This window comes from Myotis lucifugus, unplaced genomic scaffold (assembly GCF_000147115.1).
Source record: "Myotis lucifugus unplaced genomic scaffold, Myoluc2.0 scaffold_599, whole genome shotgun sequence".
In the NCBI taxonomy this organism is placed as follows: Eukaryota; Metazoa; Chordata; class Mammalia; order Chiroptera; family Vespertilionidae; genus Myotis; species Myotis lucifugus.
The window spans coordinates 52,451-71,776 of NW_005871647.1; the positions used below are offsets into that span (position 1 = coordinate 52,451).

The window sequence follows — 19,326 nt, forward strand, 5'->3', positions numbered from 1 at the left end:
CGAGGTACAAGCCCTTGACCTGGAAATAGAACCCATGGCCCTTTCAGTGACGCAGGGCGGATGCTCTATCCACTGAAGCCAAACCAGCCAGGGCCTGAAATAATCTATTATTTAAAAAACACTGTGTTCCAGGCACAGTGCCACCCCCGAGGGACGTGAGAAGAACGCACAGCACCCCTGAGCCCAGAAAGGAAGGCAGGCACTCGAGCGGTCAGTCCGATGAGCCTAGACCGAGAGCTGTGGCCCAGAGGTGACCTGGGGAGTGGGCCCCCTGCCTGCAGCCGGGGACGCTCCCGACATGAGCTTGGTTTCGTCTCTGAAGGAAGACGGAAGGTGACAGGCTGGGGGGGGGGGGGGGGAGGGGAGGTGTTTGCGGCAGAAGGGCCAGGTGATATATATTTTAAGTTTTGTTAATATTTTTGTATATTTATGTGTATACACACGCACCTACATCTAAATCTATAGAGGAATATATAAACACACACAACTTTATACTCTGGAGGTAACGGACATGATTTCCTTGGGCCATGTATAAAAATTAAAAATATCTAAAAGTAAGGAGTATTGAGGTCACCTTCTCAGAGCACAACGTTGTAAAATTACAAATGTTATGATTAAAAAATCCTCCGCTTGGAAGTCAAACACGTCAGTCCTCTCACCGACACCTGAGCCCAGGGAATGGGGACCGTGACGACGGAGTTTCTGTAAACGGCAGCGGCGGCGCTGGAGGCGAAAGCCTTCGTCATGCGCTCATGTGCTTCTTATTAAGCCAAGGAGATGCAACGCTTATCTTTCAATTAAAGACGCGAAAGAGCCAGAAACCCGAGGAGAACCCGATAAAGAAACTTAATCAAGATAAATAAGAAAATAATGAAGCTGGAATGTATAAGAAAGCTCAAAACACTGACAGGTCCAAACACTGTTTCTATAAAAAACCATAAACCAGACGAGCCTCCGGAAAATCTCATCAGGGAAAATGACAAAGCAGCCCGGTTAGGCGGGAGGGAAGGACAGCAGCACCGACGTCATCACCCCCGGGCAGAGGAGGCCGCGCTGTGAGGATATTGCGCACTTTAATGGAGTGGGTGCTTTTTTCCTTCGTTTATAAGGAAACCAAAATCACTTTTGTAAAAACGAAGGAAGCAAAACTAATTTTTAACTCTCTCAAGGAGTGATCAAGACGTCAACAATCCACATAAGCCCAAGAGAAAATTTAAAATCTATCGAGAATCTGCCCTAGCCAGTTTGGCTCAGTGGATAGAGCATCGGCCTGCGGACTGAAGGCCCATGGGTTCGATTCCGGTCTCTCTCACATGGATGTTTCTCTCTCTGTGTCTCTCTCCCTCCCTTCCACTCTCTCTAAAAATCAATGGAAAAATATCCTCGGGTGAGGATCAACAACAAAATTCTACCAAGAATCTACTTCCAAAATTCAACAAAGGAACAAAGCCTATTGTTCTAAATGAATTTGTAAGTGAATTCTATCCAATAGATTTCCATGTGCTTTTAAACACTCCAGAGCATAGGAAAATCGGAAAAGTCTGCCCATTTATTGCTCCAAATAACAGCCATATTAGTTAGCCATTGCTGCAAATATGGTACCCCCAAGACCTAGGGGTATAAATAGCATTTCTTATCACGGCTTCTGTGAGTCAGGAATACAAAGCCACTGACTTAGGTTCTGCCTCACCGTCTCTTGTGAGGCTCATAAAGGTGTCGGGCTGTAGTCATCTGAAGGCTCGACCGGGGCTGGAGGACCTAGTTCCAAGATGGTTCACTCTCACGGCTGTTGGCAGACACCATGATTCTTTGGCTCTTGGCAGGAGACCTCACCTCCGCACTGTAAGGTCCTCCATAGGGCAGCTTGGGTGTCCTCAGGACATGGCTGGTGACCTCTTATAGAATGAGTGACCTGAGGGAGAGGACAGGGGAACGTTGCAATGATTTTTATGACAAAGGCTGGGAATTCACCATTCTGCTTTGTTCTACTCAATAAGGGGGAGCCACCAAGTCCAGCCACATTAAGGGGAGGGGAATTAAGTTCCACATCTTGGAGGAAGGTGTATCAAAGAATTTGTGGACATAATTTAAATCCAACGCAGTCTGCCTTCCGGCCACAAAATCTTTCCATTTCTCCCACATGCAAAATACACCCACCCCTTCTCAGGGCTGCTTCCCAAAGTCCATTGTCTTAGCATTCGCTCTAAATCCAGGACCTCGCATCGAAACCAGGTCCAGACCTGAGGGTCCTCCAGTGGCTCCTTAGGTACCAACTCCACTTCCTCTGGCTGATGACCTGGGAACCACACGGAGCAGTGACCTGCCCCTCGCACACCCGACAGTGATGGGGTGGACACGGTCACGGGTACGGACACTCCTGTTCCAAAGGGGAGAATGAGAGCAGAGAGAAGTCACCTCCCCATTCTGAAACCCAGCCAGGCAGACACAGGAGCTTTTCTTGTTCCTCCTCCTGTCTGAGCTCTTGGCTCTGTCCTCTGGACTCTTGGTTCTGCTGAGTCATCCTTTCTCTTTCTGGAAAAGATAAGCATGTTTCACGGCAAAACTCTCCACTAGCTTCCTGCTGGCAGGACTCTGGGGGCCCATGGTCTCTCGTCATGGTGTCCTTTTGGCCTTTCAGTCCAAGCTGGTGCTCCTCACGTCAACACACTTCTTTTAAGTGTGTGTGTGTGTGTGTGTGAATGTGTATGTGAGTGTGTGTGAATGTGTGTACATGTGAGTATGTATGTGAGTCTATGTGTATGTGTGAGTGTGCATGTGTGTAAATGTGTATGAGTGTGTGTGAGCGTATGTGTGGGTGTGTGAATGTGTGAGTCTGTGTATTGTGAGTGTGTGTAAATGTGTGTTTTTGAGTGTGTGTATGTGTGAGCGAGTGTGTGTGTGAATGTGTGAGTGTGTGTGTGTGAGCTCCTTGTTTGATACTAAGTGCCTTCCTCCCCAACGCAAGTGTTCAGAATGCTAAATTACCTGTTAACAAGCATTTAAAATAGCACAGTTTATGCTAATTCAGATGATCATGGTTCCCAGAACGCTTAATTTTACCTTTGAAATCGCTGCTCTGCATCAGGGGCGGTGGCGTCAGGGCCTGTGATCCAGCATCCGAGTGGCGTCTGTGCTCCCGGTCGTGGCCACGGGGTTCCCACGGACGCGTGTGCACAGCTTGTGCGCCGTGTGCCGTGGATCCGATCTGCAGGTGGAGTGAACTTCAGGAGCCCCGGCCGCCACCTTCCCCGTCCCTCCAGGCCTGGGCGGGGAGAGCCGTCCCACCTGCCCTCACCCATGGGGAACTGTTCCTCTCCTGCTGCATTTGCTCTGACACCCACGGCACCCGACCCCCTCCCCCGACGTGGATGCTTCCCTTTCTCCGTCTCCGATAATGACCTTGGGGCTGAGCTGCTCAGGAGGGAGGGGAAGGAAGAGAGAGGAGCTGGGCTTTACCTTTTGGGCCAGGACATCCCCGGGGAAGGTCCTCAGAAGAAATCAAACGCCCCACATGGCCCACGAGGAGGAGCAAGTCTCCTGGGTGAGACGGGGGCACTCGGGGGGTCAGGTCCCCTGCAGGGCTGTGACCGAACTCGAAGGCTCATCAAAGCCGACGACGGACAGCTTGGCCTCTGCACAGGCCCTTTCCTGTCGGTGCAGCCGAGGGTCATTGGAAACCACGGCGAGGGTCTGGCCTGAGGTGCCTCGTAGGCAGGTCCCCCAGGGGCACAGGATCCATGACCTGTGCTTTACCAGCCGGACATGCTCTGGAGGGCTGGCGAGTCCACCAGGATACCCTGCAGCCTGGCCTCCCTCCCTCCACACTGGCCTTCACTCCCGATGCTCCACCTGCTCCCTCACTCCCCGTCACACTCCCATTCCGCACCAAGTTCCTTGTTCTCCCCCACTCTTCCCTCTCCATCATGCTCTAGTCCAGTGGTTCTCAACCTTCCTAATGCCACGACCCTTTAATACAGCTCCTCATGTTGTGGTGACCCCCAATTTCATTGTTACAAATTGAACATAATTAAAGCATAGTGATTAATCACAAAAACAATATGTAATTATATGTTTTCCGATGGTCTTAGGCGACCCCTGTGAAAGGGTCGTTCGACCCGCAAAGGGGTTGCGACCCACAGGTTGAGAACCGCTGCTCTAGATGCTCCATCATTCTTCATCCTCTCTCACGCTCCGGCACCCCCCATTCCACTCCAATATGCTCCTTCCTGCTCCCCATGGCCCCTGGGCGCCATTCCCAGGAGTAGTGACCGGGGCTGTGTGTCCTCCTGGGCGCACAGGGCAGAGCCCAGGGGTTCACATGGCCTGGAAGAAGCGTGTGCTGCCGTCTGGGTGCTGCTCAGCCCCCTGCCCCCTCAGCCTGCTCCTCCACACTGGACCGTCCTGCTGGTCCTCCGGAAGTTCCTTCTAAGCACGGGCTCCCTCGTATGCACCGTTTCCTCCACGGGAACACTCCCTTCCCTGCCCCACCCCTGTCTGCCCAGGTCTCCACATTCTCGGCGTCTGTGTTAAAGGCCTCTCCCTGCTCTGTCGTGCTCGGAGCTCCCACGTGGCTGCAGTCAACTGAGCTGTGGACACTCTCCACATTCTTATGAATGACCCACCCAGTTACGAGAAACGACGAAGAACAGATGACATTCGGCCCTTCTCAGGACTGAAATAAACCTGAAGTGGCAGGGAAGCCGAGCAGCGGCACCAGGCGGCCCGGCTAAAGGAGACCGAGAGGAGGTAGGAGGCTCAGCAGCCGGCGGGTGAGCGGGCGCCTCCGGGTGGGAGAGCAGTCCAGTGTCGCAGGCCTGGGACTGAGCGGTGAGGGTCCTGCGTCCAGGGGCCCTGCGTGCCCGCTCGGCCTGAGCCCAGCATCGGGGTCGTCACAGGGCCCGGGGCAGCCCCTGCTGCTGTGAGCTGGTGACAGACACACATGGGGGCACGGGGGCAGCTCATTTGGGAGCAAAGACTAATGGGCCCAGCAGGTCCCTGTATGTGTTGCTGAGCCACCTCCGACTAAGCAGATGTGTAAATAACCCAGGAAGGGCAGATTGGAAAAATAAGGAAGGTGAAGTCCCCGAACAGACTTTAAAAAGTAAGTCAATTACTGGGAGATAAAACTAGAAAGCAAAGGCTGAAATGCATCACACACCAAAGGCTGCCGCGGAGATGAAAGCAAGGCCCGAACCCGCAACAGAATCCAGGGCCAGAGATAATGCAAGGGATCAAATCTTCACATAAAAGCACAGTCCCAGCGTTGATTAAAAATAATTTCTTTAAATACCAGGAAGCAATTTCCAAGCACCAAGGGTGGTTTTAAAGAAGAAAAAGACTTTTCTGCTTGTAAAATCTAGCTTCTATACACCATCTCCTTTTATTTTATTAAATATATTTTATTGATTTTTTACAGAGAGGAAGGGAGAGGGATAGAGAGTTAGAAACATCGATGAGAGAGAAACATCGATCAGCTGCCTCCTGCAAACCCCCTACTGAGGATGTGCCCGCAACCAAGATACGTGCCCTTGACCTGAATCGAACCTGGGACCCTTTGGTCCGCAGGCTGACGCTCTATCCACTGAGCCAAACTGGTCAGGGCTATAACATCTCCTTTTAATAAAGATTTGAGATAAGCACATATGAAAGGGCATGGCTCAATAAAGATGAATTTGTAATAGATCATCAGGCATTTTGGAAGGCTGCAACATGAAGCCCCAATCTGAATGTGTGGGAGCTAAGTTGGACTTTGAGCTTCCCGGCATCCAAAGCAAAAACAGACCAGAAGCCCCTCCCGGTGAGCGATACCAAGGACGGGCTGCAGCCCCCCGAGTGGGGGTCACACAGCTCTCAGAGAAAGTAGAAAGCAGGGAGCAGCACTCGTGTTTTACATCAGGGATAGAAACACGGACACCGTGAGTCTTTTAAAATAACATTTTATTTTTCATTGTCAGTGATTAACTCTGGAGCCTACTAGAAGGGTATCATGATTACAGTGAATAAAAAAATATAGATGACAGAATAAAAATATTAGGTTACACAAAGTTAGTTTTTTGTTTGTTTTTTTCAAAATCATCATTCAGCGACATTTTCAGGACATTGGAGCTTTGAAAAAACAACAACAGAACTTCACGTGGACAGTTTATTTATTTTTTTTACATTTCCAGGAACTAAAAATGAAGAGCCCACCTGGAGAACGCCTGCGGACACCTGTTCCAATAAACGCGAGGCCCACAGAGACGAGACAGAAGACGAGCCCCGAGAGCCATCGTATATACACAGTCTGTACAGAGGACGAGAATTCACCCCGTTCGGCCACCTCCCGGGGCTCACCCATTCTTTATTTAAAAAGAGAAAGAAAACGGATCTTCCTATACTCAGAGTTATTTTTCCACTTGATCCAGGATTTGTAAGCGTGTTTCCACTCCATAAATTAGTAGCTGTTCAGTAGCTGAGAAATATCCTATTTTAAATTATCCCAAAGGAGACCAGGAACTCCGGAAGGGGTTGATGTTACGATGATGTTGGTGGAAGAGGATACGTCCAACCAGCCAAGGTCCCCGCGAGCCGCAGCGTGGAGGGAGGAGGGCTGGACCCCATCCCTCGGGGAAGCTGGGTCCGGCCGAGGAGAAGGCGTGACGCCCGACGCCCAGCGCTCGCGGTTCTCAGGCCGATGGGCTAACCCGGCCGCGCTCAGGTAGCTCCACCTGCTCCTGCTCAGGTGTCATTTGGCACCGGAAGGAAGGGCTTTGGGGCAAGACTTGGGCTCTCAGGGAGGCCCATCGGCAGCCCCCAGTGTGGACACACGCCCAGGGCGCCCCGGCCCGCGTCCACCTCGCTCTCCACTCCAAAAGGCTGTGCATCCCACGGCTGAGAACAAACTCCTTTTAAGGAGGAGCAACCGCCCCGAGTGTCAGACATCATGGGTCCGATGAGGTAAACGCCAGACAGAGGGGACGAGGGGGACGGCTCGCTCACTGCACGATCCCGGAGTCCACGGATGTCTGCTTGCGCGTGGTCTTCGGGGGCGGCGGGGGCGGGGTCTTGCTGGGCAGCGGGGGCGGCAGATGCTGGAAGACAGAAGGCCGGGGGACGCCTGTTACTGACGGGGAAGGGAAAGCGAGGCCCGCAGGGGGCCTGGCCTGGCGCAGGGCAGGGAGGGAGCGGACCTGCACCCCTGGTGGGGCTGCCTTCTCCGCGTGGCCTGGGGCTGGCAGGGCGGCCGCACTCAGGCCTGGGCTGCTGGCGTCTCTGATGAATCGCTTTGCACAAAGCCCTTCGATGTCTGCACAACCCCTGCTCTTTGCACGCGGCTTTAAGTCTGGGTGCCCTCGATCTAGGGCCCCGGAATGAACCGACTGCAGAACTGGGCAGTTTCACGGTTAAGAGCAAGTCAAGAGGGGCCAAGCAGGACCCAGGGCCACCCAGGTGGCTGGGGTGTCACGGCCGAGCCCGTCTGATGGGGACCCACAGGTCCCTCCCCCTGCTCTACTTCCAGGTTCAGGATGTTCAGTCCCGGGGTGTAGGCAGGCCTGCTTTTCTGGTCAAATAAAGGCACGGAAGTAAAGATCTGATTGGTGGACTAAGCTGCTAGGAAAACAAGAGGCCCAGCCAATAAAGTGCGCAGACGGTTAGTCAAGCCCCTCCCGGGAAGAGTGTCATCACACACCTCAGAGCCCCGGGCCAGAAAGTGTCCACAAAGGAAGGAAAGCGCGCAGAATTCACGGGGAAAAGCACGCCTTCTGTTATAAAAAACCGCAGCCACGTGAGCCACAGGGTCCTGTCATCACGTGGTCACTGTGGGGGCTGAGCAGACACAGATGTGAATGTGGTCCTTCCCTCCACACTGGGCTCATCTAAGCGTATTGGGAGGAACCTGGACAGGGATCTCCCGGCCACAGGCCATTCCCTGTGCGGCCCTGCACTGCACGCCACCCTCCACACGTGGCCTGGCCACGGAGCCCCGCGTGAGAGTGCCACGTGAGAGCGTGAGAGCGCCTGGAGAGCCAGAGGGAAGCATGGCGGATCTCACAAGACTGCCTGGGACTGCCGAGGTGAGAGCACTGGTTCAGAAGACTCAGAGCTAATGTTTACACTAGCGGGCAGGCCGCGAGGCCACTGCGCATGAGCCCTCAGAGGAGATTAATCCTATCAGACCTGAGGCCCTGAACCTAACGGTCCCCTATACCTGGGCTCCTGAGCATTAAAGAGAAAAAACCAACATGATGTAGAAAAATGTTAGTTACATGCAAACAAGTGGTTAGAATAAGATGGAACTTGGAGACATTGTAGAAAATAGGTCTACCTTTCATCTACCTTTCATCTAGCGCCAATATTCCACCTTTGTGTGGAAATTACCGAAAAATCGGTACAGCGGTCTGGGAGGGTTACGGACTAAAGTAGTTTCAGGAGGTGCCGGCCTCGGGGAGCCAGTGCTGATAAGGGCTCCCCAAATCTAAGTGGGGAGGGGGTCCGGGAGGCATGTCCGGGGGTGGGTGGCCTCGGGGATCTGGGCTTTGCCCAATTGGAGCCAAATCCTGCAGGTGCTCCGAGTGGCGAGGGCCCGACCCCCCGCAGGAGCGGCCAGGGCGAGGGAAGCTCCTGGAGGGAGTGCTGGCATGGGGGTCCCAGGGCCGGGTGGTGCACGGGAGCCCGTCCCCACGCAGCGTGCCGGCACCAGCTTCCTCACAAGTCAGACCACCCTGCCTAGAAAAGCCACTTTCCCAAGTCAAACCTCCACGAGGACTGCACCTCAGGGGAGTGGCCTCCGTGGCCGCGGGGTCAGCCCTCCTGCCCCTTCCCTTGTTCCAGGGCCACATCTGGACGCGTGTCCCCGTGACAGGTCCACAGATGACCCAGGCCAGGCTCGAGATCGCCGTGGCCTTTCCCCCAAATCCAACCCTGGCCAGGCCCGGGGCCACACGCCGACGGGGGGAGGGGGTATCACTGCCGTGGAGCAGAGACACTGACAATGCCCGGGCTGCCTCCGACTTACCCTGTGGTGAGGAGGGGGCGGCGGGGGTGGGGGCGAGCCCAGAAGGTCCTGGCTGTCCATCAGGTTCCCGTAATCCGCCATGCTGCCCTTCAGGGGCAGAGGGGGCGGGACCTCGGCCACATCCATCCCGGTCATGCCGTTCAGCTCCAAACCTGGAGAACGGGGTGGATTGAAAAGCAAACCCACATCCCGCCGGTGGGCACGCCCACGCGCTGCTCCCATCGCTCCGGAGCAGCGGGCGGCAGAACCACTTTATCCAGAGTGATGCCGGCCAGCGGGCAGGGAGGAGAGCGGGAGGGGGACAGGGCAGAGGGCGGCCCCGCCTACGGGCATGTCCCGGGAAGAGAACGTAAGGAGCCGCGAGGCCCCGAACCCAGGGCTGGAAGCCACGGTGAAAACAGCCACGTCACCCGGGACCCTTCCATCCCTCCCCGGGGCCCTTCGCCCCCCGGGCATTTAAACAGCTGGGGGTCAGGAGACGGGTCTCCGCCTGCCCTTTGCAAAGCCCAGCAGGACTGGGCACCAGCCCGCCGCAGCCGCTGCCTGGAGAGCGTCGCTAAGCGAGGTCTAAGGTGCACACAGCCGCCCGCCGCTCAGCGCTCTCCACGGGCGGCCGTGGCTGCATGAAATGAAGTTATTAGCATGAGCGGGCCTGGCTGCTGCCTCCAATAAGCCCAGGGAAGTGCAATTGATTTTTAAAGTGGACGGAAGAAGTGGCAGCTTGCAAATGGAGGAGCAATCGTCAGGGCGTCACGCCCTCCGCCTGGGTGAGCCGCTCAGACAACACTGGTTTCCTTTCGTGTTAAAGAGGAAAACAGACATGTGGGCCGGTGGGTCTTCTCTACAGTTTCCCTGATGACGCGGCGGCTGACGGGAAGGTCCCTCTTAGGAAAGCTCTTCTGGGAAGAGGCCGCGTGGAGGGACCCGGAGGCCTGGCCCGTGGATGGGGAGCGAGAAGGAGGCCTGGGAATGAGCGCTTGCCCAGGACTGGTGGGGTGGCTGGCTCGTCGCGGCAGAACATACGTAACGCAACCCTGGCCGCTTTAACCACTTGGAGCGTCCGCATCACTGGCCTTTATCCCATTATAATGTGCAGCCACCATCACTGTCTGTTCTCAAAACGTCCTTGTCCCCCGAACGCAAGGCCTCCACCCAGAGGCACCGGCCCCCCCTCTCCCCGCGCCAGGAGGGCCCGAGAGCCGGGGGCACACTTGTCACCCGGAAGCCCGGCCGCGCTTTGCCCTGCAGAGCCCTGTCCCCGGGACCCGGCCAGGGAGTCTGTGCTCATGGAAGCTGCCTGCTGCCCGGAGGAGGCGGGTCTCACTTCAGGGACATGGACCCCGGGGGAGGCTCAGGGTGCCGGGTTCAAAGGCGGACAGCGCCCCACTCACTGGACTGCAGGCTGAAGCTGAGCTTGGTCCGGGGCATGACCGGCGGGGGCGTCTGCTGGGCGGTGGGTGACGTCGGGGACACGGAGAAGCGCCGCTCGCTCCCGATGGCGTTGATCACCTGGCTCTTCGGCCTCTGGGGCCGCAGCGGGCTTATCTAGAGGGAGGGGCGGAGAGAGAGAGGGGGGTTCGGGTCTGTCTTGGGCTGCAGGTGCCACCTCAAAATTCAGCGGGAGCCAACGGGACTCCCTGGGATGTTATTCATGTCAACGCACCAGCACGTGTCACGTTAGGTGCCTGACAGTCCCCCCGAGAGATGGGAGTGGGGCGCAGAGGAGGCGGGTGGATAGCAGGGGGCCACGTGTGGCCGCAGAGCCGAGGGGAGGGCTCGGGGCCTCGCTGAGCCGGGTGGGCCGCCCGCAGTCACCCAGGCTGCGTGGTTTCTGGCCGGGAAGGGGCCGGGGACAGACACACCGAGCGCTGTTTTCTGACAACACAGCTTTCCTGTTCATCTCCGGAGACACCAGGACGCCCGAGAACGTGGGGGCCCTGCTCGGACCCTCGGGATGGAGGGAGCGTGAGTGGGACCAGGGGAAGCTCCCCCTGACCCGTGCACGCCCCGCAGCATCGGTCAGGCGAGGGGAGGGAGGAGGGAGACCGGCATTTTGACGGGACAATGTTACAGCCAACTCCACACCCGCCAGGGGACAGCCCTGCGGGTAAGTGTGCAGGGGGAACCCCGGCGGCCCAGAGGCGGGCGGGTCCCCGGGAATTACCGTCTCCGACAGGATCACGGCCTCGGAGCCCTGCGGGGCCGCGTCCACGGGCCTCAGCTCCTTGTCGAATATCTCCTGGTGTTTGCTGTTCCGCTTCTCCTTCTTCTTGTCCTTCTTGTCCTTGTCGGGGTCGTCCTTGTCCAGCTTGTCCTGCGACCGGGAGTGCATCTTCTTGGGCAGCAGGGGCTCCAGGGCGAACCTGGAGGAGAGGGCTGTTAGGCCCCGGGCCTCTCCATAGGCGAGCGGCTGCTGTCGCCCCAGATGTGCGGGGCGCAGTCCCTCCCGGGAAACCCAAGAGCTGCCTGGGAACCGCGACTTTTACAGGAAAGGGGGGGCTGCAAAGGGAGGCGGAGGGAGGCGAGACGTGTGTTAACCGATCGCAACAGATGGACTGCGTTTGCACCTCAGCAACAACAAACTGGAGGGAAACCCGCAGCTGCAGGATGATGGGGGATGGAGTCTGACGCTATGAGGGATTTCTGTCGATCTGCGAGGGGAGGGGGCACTTGAGTCTATTCCAAAGGCTAGCCCCCACCTTTTATTTATTTCATATATGTCATATATATATAGTATATATATTGATTTCAGAGAGGAAGGGGAAGAGAAAGACAGAGAGAGAGAGAGAGAGACAGAGACAGAGACAGAGAGACAGAGAGAGACATCAGTGATGAGAGAGAATCATTGATTGGCTGCCTCCTGCACACCCCACACTAGGGATGGAACCCAAAACTGGGCATGTGCCCTGACCAGCAATCCAACCGTGACCTCCTGGCTCATAGGTTGATGCTCAACCACCTCATAGGTCGATGCTCAACCTCCGAGCCACGCCAGCTGGGCGAGCCCTCGGCTTCTAGCGATTAGGACCGGAATATCCATGCGCAGTGGGAGGGAGCAGGCGGGTGCAAAGGTCGCAGAGGAAGGTCGCCTCCATCTGAAAGCCTGTGCTGAGGGCCCAGCTGGCAGGTCCCAGGTGCGCTCAGGTGTTCAGCCCAGAGCTGAGCTGCAGACAGGGGACCCGGGTCCCAGCTCGGCCACGGCGGCTGGACGTCCTCAGTCACAGGGAAGGGAGGACACCACACCTTTCTGCTCAGTGACACCAGCCAGACGGTGGGAGAGTGTGGCAGGGACACCCTGTCAAGTACATGGTCTTGGGTAGCTTCTCAGGCACGTGGCCACACCGAGCACGCACACGCGCCTGCACACAGTCGCCATCTGCTATTGTAATGTACGACTCGGGGCGGGGGGGCATCCTGTCCCTGCCCCACGCAGTCACATCAGAGAGGGAAGGAACGGTCCCGGGAGACGGGAACCTCACTCCCTGCGCAGGAAGGCGGAAGGAGACAGGCCAAGGGGTGCGCAGGGCGGGCACGGCCCTACAACCTCTCAGCGCTAACGCCCACGTAAGGGGTCCTTGTTATCAGCACCTCATGTTTCTGAAAACATGGCCCATGAAAACGGTTTCACAAGAGATGGGGTCTCCTACACGGCCTCGCTGTCCTGCAGTCACAGAGGAGAGTGGCCGGCACTGTGATTTCTGAGAAATGTCACCTGTGGGCGACACGTCGCTGCCACACGATTGAAAGAAACCCACTCCGAAGCCAGCAGCGTTCACAGAGCTCCCTGACCGGTGCCCAGCAGGCCCCGAGCCTGGCGGGCTCCCTGCAATGTTCTGTCCCCTTGGTGTATGACTGACCTTTTCCATAACAAGAACTTAGAGATGACTGAGGAACACACCAGTGCGGCTTTCCACCACCGAGGCATGTGGGACACCCAGACTTCCCGCTGGATCGCATTCACCAACAAACCCACATTGATTATGTTAGATGGTGTGTCTGCTATATTAGCAGCAATAATCAACATGTTCATAATGGTCTTCTAGGTTTTGCAGAACTGGAGACAACTAATGTAGGAAGGGAGGTTTTAGTGGACGCTGTCCGCTTAGAGCAGTGGTTCTCAACCTTCCTAAGGCCGAGACCCTTTCATACAGTTCCTCATGTTGTGGTGACCCCCAACCATAAAATTATTTTCGTTGTTACTTCATAACTGTAATGTTGCTACTGTTATGAGTCGTCATGTAAATATCCGATATGCAGGATGTATTTTCATTGTTACAAATTGAACATAATTAAAGCATAGTGATTCATCACAAAACAATATGTAATTATATATGTGTTTTCCGATGGTCTTAGGCGACCCCTGTGAAAGGGTCGTTCGACCCCCAAAGGGGTCGCGACCCACAGGTTGAGAACCGCTGGCCTACAGGAAGCCGTGTGCTGGGAAGGACAGGCATCCATACAAAGAACCGAGAGAGAGGCAGGCCGAGGGTTACATTTTTCACCGGGAGAAGCAACTGCCGACAGCCGCACTGTGTTCTGCAGGTAGCCTGTGCCATGTGAGCCCAAAGCCCCGTCTCCTCCCCATCAGTCACCTCGCTAAGGGAGGAAACGCTGAGAATGAACAAAAACCTGGCCTCTATCCAAGCTGCCTCCAGTTCAAGGTTAAACCACGGCTCCCAGGGAGAAGGCCAGGCCTGCCCGCGCTTGTGCCTTCACACGTGCAACACCCCGCACTTCTGAGCCAAACCTGCAGAGCCACGGCACCCGCACCCGACGTTCCTGGGAACAGGAACCCTTTCCATGCCTAGCCCGGGGATTTTCTGGGGGAGCCGCCGAATTAAATTTCTCTAGCAATCTTGTCGCAGGGACAAGCACACACGATTTAAATACCTCCCAATTGAGACTTTCCACACGGACTTGGCCTTAAAAATAGCAGACGCTGATAAAAATTGCTGTTAAGGAAAAAAAGAAGTGGGTACAGTTCTCAGTTCCCCATCGGGCACACCCGTCGCTGGCAAGAAAGGGCACTCGGAGCTGAGTGTCCCCAGGGCGCTCGGGAACGTCCGGTCTGCGTGTTGCCGGGGCCGGAGCCCGCGGGCTGGCAGGGTGATGGAGTGGCAACCGGACGGGGTGGACAAGCACACAACCGTGCAAACTCCACAATAAAACCGCTGGAAGCCCTTCGCGGATGCTTAAATCGCAACACTGTTTCTTGTTGTATAATAAGAACAAAGGTTAGATGTTTGCTACTCAAAAGCGCAAAAAGTATCAACATGGAGGTTCTCTTTGAACAATGAGGTAATGGGGGGGGGAGGAGGGAGAGAGAGAGAGAGAGAGAGAGAGAGAGAGAGAGAGAGAGAGAGAGAGAAGGAGGCTCGGCAAGGGCTCAACTGTTCACCAGCCTATTAGGTCCTTGTTCCCTTCCTGGCGGCTCTGTGCTCTGACGCTCAAGAGCAAATCCGGCTCCCAGAGGTCTCGCAGGTGAGGCGGCTCTCAAGGAAGCCGAGCGACAGGTGTGCCACTGGAGGTGAGCAGAGGGGGAGGGTCCACGCGCCCCTGGCCGGGGGCGCACCATGCTGTCTCCTGGACGTGCTGAGCCAGACAGAAGGCTCATGGGAGGTGCTAACACTGGACGGAAACCTTTATACCCCAAGTGGTTCCCGAAGGGGGAACTTCTTTCTCACAAACTCACAAGACCCTGAAAGTCTCACTGGAAACTCAGTTCGTAACGTCATAAAGGGTCTCAGTTTCAAAGACAGTTTTGATTTTTAAAATATCCTCAGGTGTGATCAAACCCACCCAGGGCCCCGGTGGCTCCTCCGCGCCCCTCCCGCTCTCTCCCTGCTGCTGAGCCCACTCACCCATCCGAGCCGGGCCTGGAGGGCGTGCTGTCCGATGACAGGGAGGAGACCGAGGCCACGGACAGGGGCCGGGACGAGGAGGGCATGGTGAAGGACCGCACCATGGAGCGCGGGCGGCTGCCGCGCCGGTCATCCAGGCTGGAGGGCTGCAGGGGAGGGAGAGGGAGGGACGGAGAGAGAGGCTCGTGGGATGTTCGTACCAATGGACTTCCGGTCTGGCGGGCTCAGAGTCTTGGGCCACGTTGTCTTAACAGCCTGGAATCCTGACCCAAATTGTCAACACCTCTATGTGCAGCACATGTTCCCACTTGGAGTCAAAGATGAAAATGAGGATGATTTGGTTTTAGAAAATTTTAGATGCAGATTTATTTTTATTTTTACTTCTTTTTTTACCAAGACCACGATCCATCAGCCTCTTCCAAAGTCCTAGCAGGAAGCACTGACCAGAAAGCCTGGTTTACAGAGTAACATCTGGAACGAGATGAAAGAACCTGCAAGACCTTTGGATGAACTGGGTGCAACTCTGCATGTTGACAAAACGTGCCCATCAAGCACGTGTGACCACTGGACTCCTGTTGACTAAACACGATGCCCCTGCTCTTAGTTAGGGGGGCTCCTCCACGGTGGATTCGGGGCAGCTCGCTGGGCCTGCCGGGAGGACTGGGGATGCATTTCATTCCCCAGAAAAGTGGTCTCGGGACGGAGTTCTCCATCCTCTCTCGGATGTGTTTTTGTATGTCACCAAAAAAGGTGTCCCTGAAAGATACCACGTGTCAACCTCTAATCAGGAGAAAATACTCGTGCCTGCGCCCGAGCCAGCTGTTGGCACATCTGGGACCGCAGCTGCCGCCGAAGCTCCTTCCTTGGCCCGAGGACGTGGAACCCCACGCCTGTAGGGCACATCCTGTGTGGCTTCAGCCGCCACCCCTCACCCCCACGCCGACCTGCCACGGATGACAGATTTAGAACCACCACTTTCACATCTGAAAAGTGGGCCCGTGCCTTAAATGTGTGTATTGCATACGAGTTACAATTTGATTGGCTCACTGTCTCTTTAATAAGAACAGGAACAAAACTGCAGGAGGACCGTTGAGAGCAGGAGACGGGGTGCCTTTTCTGTGAAGTGCCAGACGGCCCGGCCAGTGGCTCCGTGGTTGAGGGTCAACCCATGAACCAGGAGGCCATGATTCCATTCCCGGTCAGGGCACATGCCTGGGTTTCGGGCTTGATCCCCAGGAGGGGGCGTGCAGGAGGCAGCCGATCGATGCTTATCTCTCATCATTGATGTTCCTAGCTCTCTCTCCCTCTCCCTTCCTCTCTCTAAAAACAATAAAAACATATAGAAAACATGTAAAGGGCAGGATCATTGGTACTTTCGGCTCGCAGGCCACACAGGCTCTGCACCTCTGCCCGGTTCCGTGGCTGTGGCATTAAAGCAGCCACACACAACACAGAAGAGCGGTCGTGACTGCTTGCCAATAAAACTTTATTTACAAAGGCAGGTGGCGGCCTCTGCCTGCCAACCACTGGCTCAGAGTGATATGCGGCTGGCAGCTGGCAGCAGGGGGTCTGCCCAGGCTTGGGCCTAACACCATTCATGGGGCCAGAGCCACCAACTGGCTTCAGTGAGAAAACTAAAGAGGCAACAGTGACTTGCAGCCCAGTCCAGGCTGTGAAAATGCTCCTCATACAAAACCTAGAGCTGAGCCTGCAGTGTCCTCTCCCGGCCTCTGAAACGACCCAGGGCTGGCCTGCGAGGGTCCTGAGGCTGGGCCCGGAGCCTGGTTTGTGTCCCTAGAACCTAAGGATCAGGACTTGACTTTTCCATCGGAAGCAGCGGTCTCCGCAGTCCTGACGGACGGGCCTCCGGGGCTAGGATGCGTGAGTGGACACTGTCTGTCCCACAGCAGGGCTGGCCGGGCCGTTGGAACCAGGCTGGCGCTGGGAGTTAGAATCAAGCTGGCCAGGCCATCAGAACCAGGCTGGCTAGGCCATCGGAACAGGCTGGCACCGGGAGTTAGAACCAGGCTGGCTGGCTGTCGGAACCAGGCTGGTGCTGGGAGTTAGAACGAGGCTGGGGTTCTGGCTCCAGCAAGGCTGTGACTTCGCATAAAACGTGGACTCACGTGTGCTTGCTCCCTCCCAAGCACACAGGGAGCAATTGTCCGACCGATGAGGCCGTGAGGAGGGGACGAGGGAAGCCCGGGGGGTTGGCAGCTGCCCTGTCCTCGCTGTGTTGTTACCGTGGCCTGAGCACCAACCCCCCTGGGCTCTCACCAGGCGCGCCCTCCCGCTGGCATCACACCTGATGCGGCGTCGCCAGGCTGAGCTGCCCCCCACCCCCGGGTGCTCCCTGCAGTGTAAGCACAGAGAGCAGCGTTTCATGGGCTGAGGCGCAGGCAGCTCATGAGCTTCTCCATTTGTTCTTTCCACACACTGCACACATGCCCACGTGGGTGGGAACTCTCACGGGGTGACATGCCCGCCCCTAGGAGAGGGCTGTGGAGAGTGGTCTGGGTGTGGAAAGGAGAGGTTGGCCGTGGGCTCCATCTCCTCCCGACCACCTCCAGGGCCCTGCTTGGCCTCCGGCAGTGACCATCCTCCAACAGGCGAGTCCCCGCTGACCATCTCAGCCCTAACCCCTCACGCCTCCCTCAGTGACGGGGACCTTGGGCCGGGCCCGGGCTCCCCTGACCTGGGACACTGTGGGCTGGCGCCCTGCGTGACATGTGACTGATCCTGTGTGTGTGTGAGTTTCCCTGCCGCTCCCCCACGAAGGGGAGTTGGAGATGCAGCCACTTCATGGGCGTTATCGCCGCGATTTCCCGAGGCTGAAAGGAGGTGCTGGTTTTGCTGGCCGACGAGCGACACAGGGGACCGAGGTCCGACGCCCCGCTTCCTAAGCAGGCGTCCCGTCCGCATCTTAGTTACCCCGCCGCGTGAGCCTGCCACGTGGAACGCCACCCCCCGCCCCCCACAGGGGGACCGCTCACCATGGCCCGGACGCCGTACTGCTTCTCCACCTTCTCCCGCAGCTGCCGGAAGCAGGCCTCCATGCGCTCGTGGAAGGGCCGCAGCGCCTCGGTGATCTTCTCCCCGTGAATCCGGATCCCTTCAGCCAGGAACGGGATCTGGAAGACGAAGGGGCGACCCTCCTCATTTCCGGCCGCGCCTGGTCCGGGAGAGGCGGGCACGCAGGGCGGGGGTGGCACTGCCACGGGGACCTGCTGTGGCGCCCACGCGGGACGGGCCGATTGAACGCATCAGCAGGCTTGTCACCCCCAAAGGCCAAAGTGTGGAAATTAAAATCGTCTGCGTTGTGCCCTGACTGGTTTGGCTCAGTGTTTAGAGCGTCGGCCTGCGGACTCAAGGGTCCCAGGTTCGATTCCAGTCAAGGGCATGTACCTTGGTTGCGGGCACATCCCCAGTGGGGAGTGTGCAGCAGGCAGCTGATGGATGTTTCTCTCTCATCGATGTTTCTAACTCTCTATCCCTCTCCCTTCCTCTCTGTAAAAAATCAATAAAATATATTTTTAAAAAAATCGCCTGTGTTGTAAATTGGCCGCATCGGGGGCGGGGCTCAGCGCCGAGGGCGCCTGGAGGCCTCCCTTCCCGGACTCGCGTTGTCCGCCCCCCGGAATGCCCACCTGGCGGGCACTGGCCTGGGGAAGAGCTGCATGCGAGTTGTTCACATGCAACCTGATCTGTTGGCCACGGGCCATGTCACTGTGCAGAGGTTTTTCTCAGCGAAGAATATTCTATGGGATACGAGAGCCCAGCTCCCAAACGCAAGCATCTACGATTCTACGTCTATGGGATCCGTGGTCCTAAAAGACATGCTTTGGAAACAAATCCGCATCTTTTCTTCCTGAAAACTAAAAATAGTCCCTTCGCTGCCAGCACGGCTGTCACACAGTCTCCCACCAACACCTCCCTTCGGAGCGTGGAGACGCAGCTGACCTTTAAAAGTGTCACAAAGAGACGTTTCCTCCCCAGCACCGACCAGGACCCTCCGGCCACTGTCCGGGGGATTGGGAGGCAGGAAAGGCTCGCTCCCTCCCCGTTCTGCTGCCAACCCCACCCGCCCCTCCCTCGCCGACAGGGAGCTCGACACTCCTCACCGCAATCAGGCGAAGAGGCTTCCTCTTAATAACTTATAATTAAATCAGCGCACTGATTAGAAACAGATTTCCTCGTAGAGCAGAGCACCAACCTCGAGGAGCAGATTTAGAAGATGGGTAGTAAGTGCACAATTGGATTTCATGTGTACAAATTCTCGAAACCTTGTCAAGACGAATCACGGCCTAACCTGAGCTTGGCTGGCATTGCTGGCAGGCAGCTGTGGCCCGGTGGCACTCCAGGCACTCCAGGCGGGGGGCTGGGGATGTGTCCCCTACCCGCTCCCCGCCCTGTGTTTGCAGCCCTCTGGCTGCACCCACAGTGTGTTTTGCTGACAGTGGGGCCTGACCC

At 56.6% G+C, this 19,326-nt stretch overlaps 1 protein-coding gene across 1 annotated transcript in view; it reads right to left on the reverse strand.

Moving 5' to 3' along the window:
• Positions 1 to 5,919: 5,919 nt before the first annotated feature.
• Positions 5,920 to 19,326, reverse strand: part of LOC102443158 (dedicator of cytokinesis protein 1) — a 139,550-nt gene continuing 126,143 nt past the window's right edge. Inside the window, 6 exon segments of the mRNA XM_023745881.1 lie at positions 5,920 to 7,070; positions 8,996 to 9,147; positions 10,387 to 10,540; positions 11,160 to 11,358; positions 14,857 to 15,002; positions 17,850 to 17,987. Coding sequence (XP_023601649.1) covers positions 6,975 to 7,070; positions 8,996 to 9,147; positions 10,387 to 10,540; positions 11,160 to 11,358; positions 14,857 to 15,002; positions 17,850 to 17,987 — 885 coding nt within the window. The 3' untranslated portion in view covers positions 5,920 to 6,974.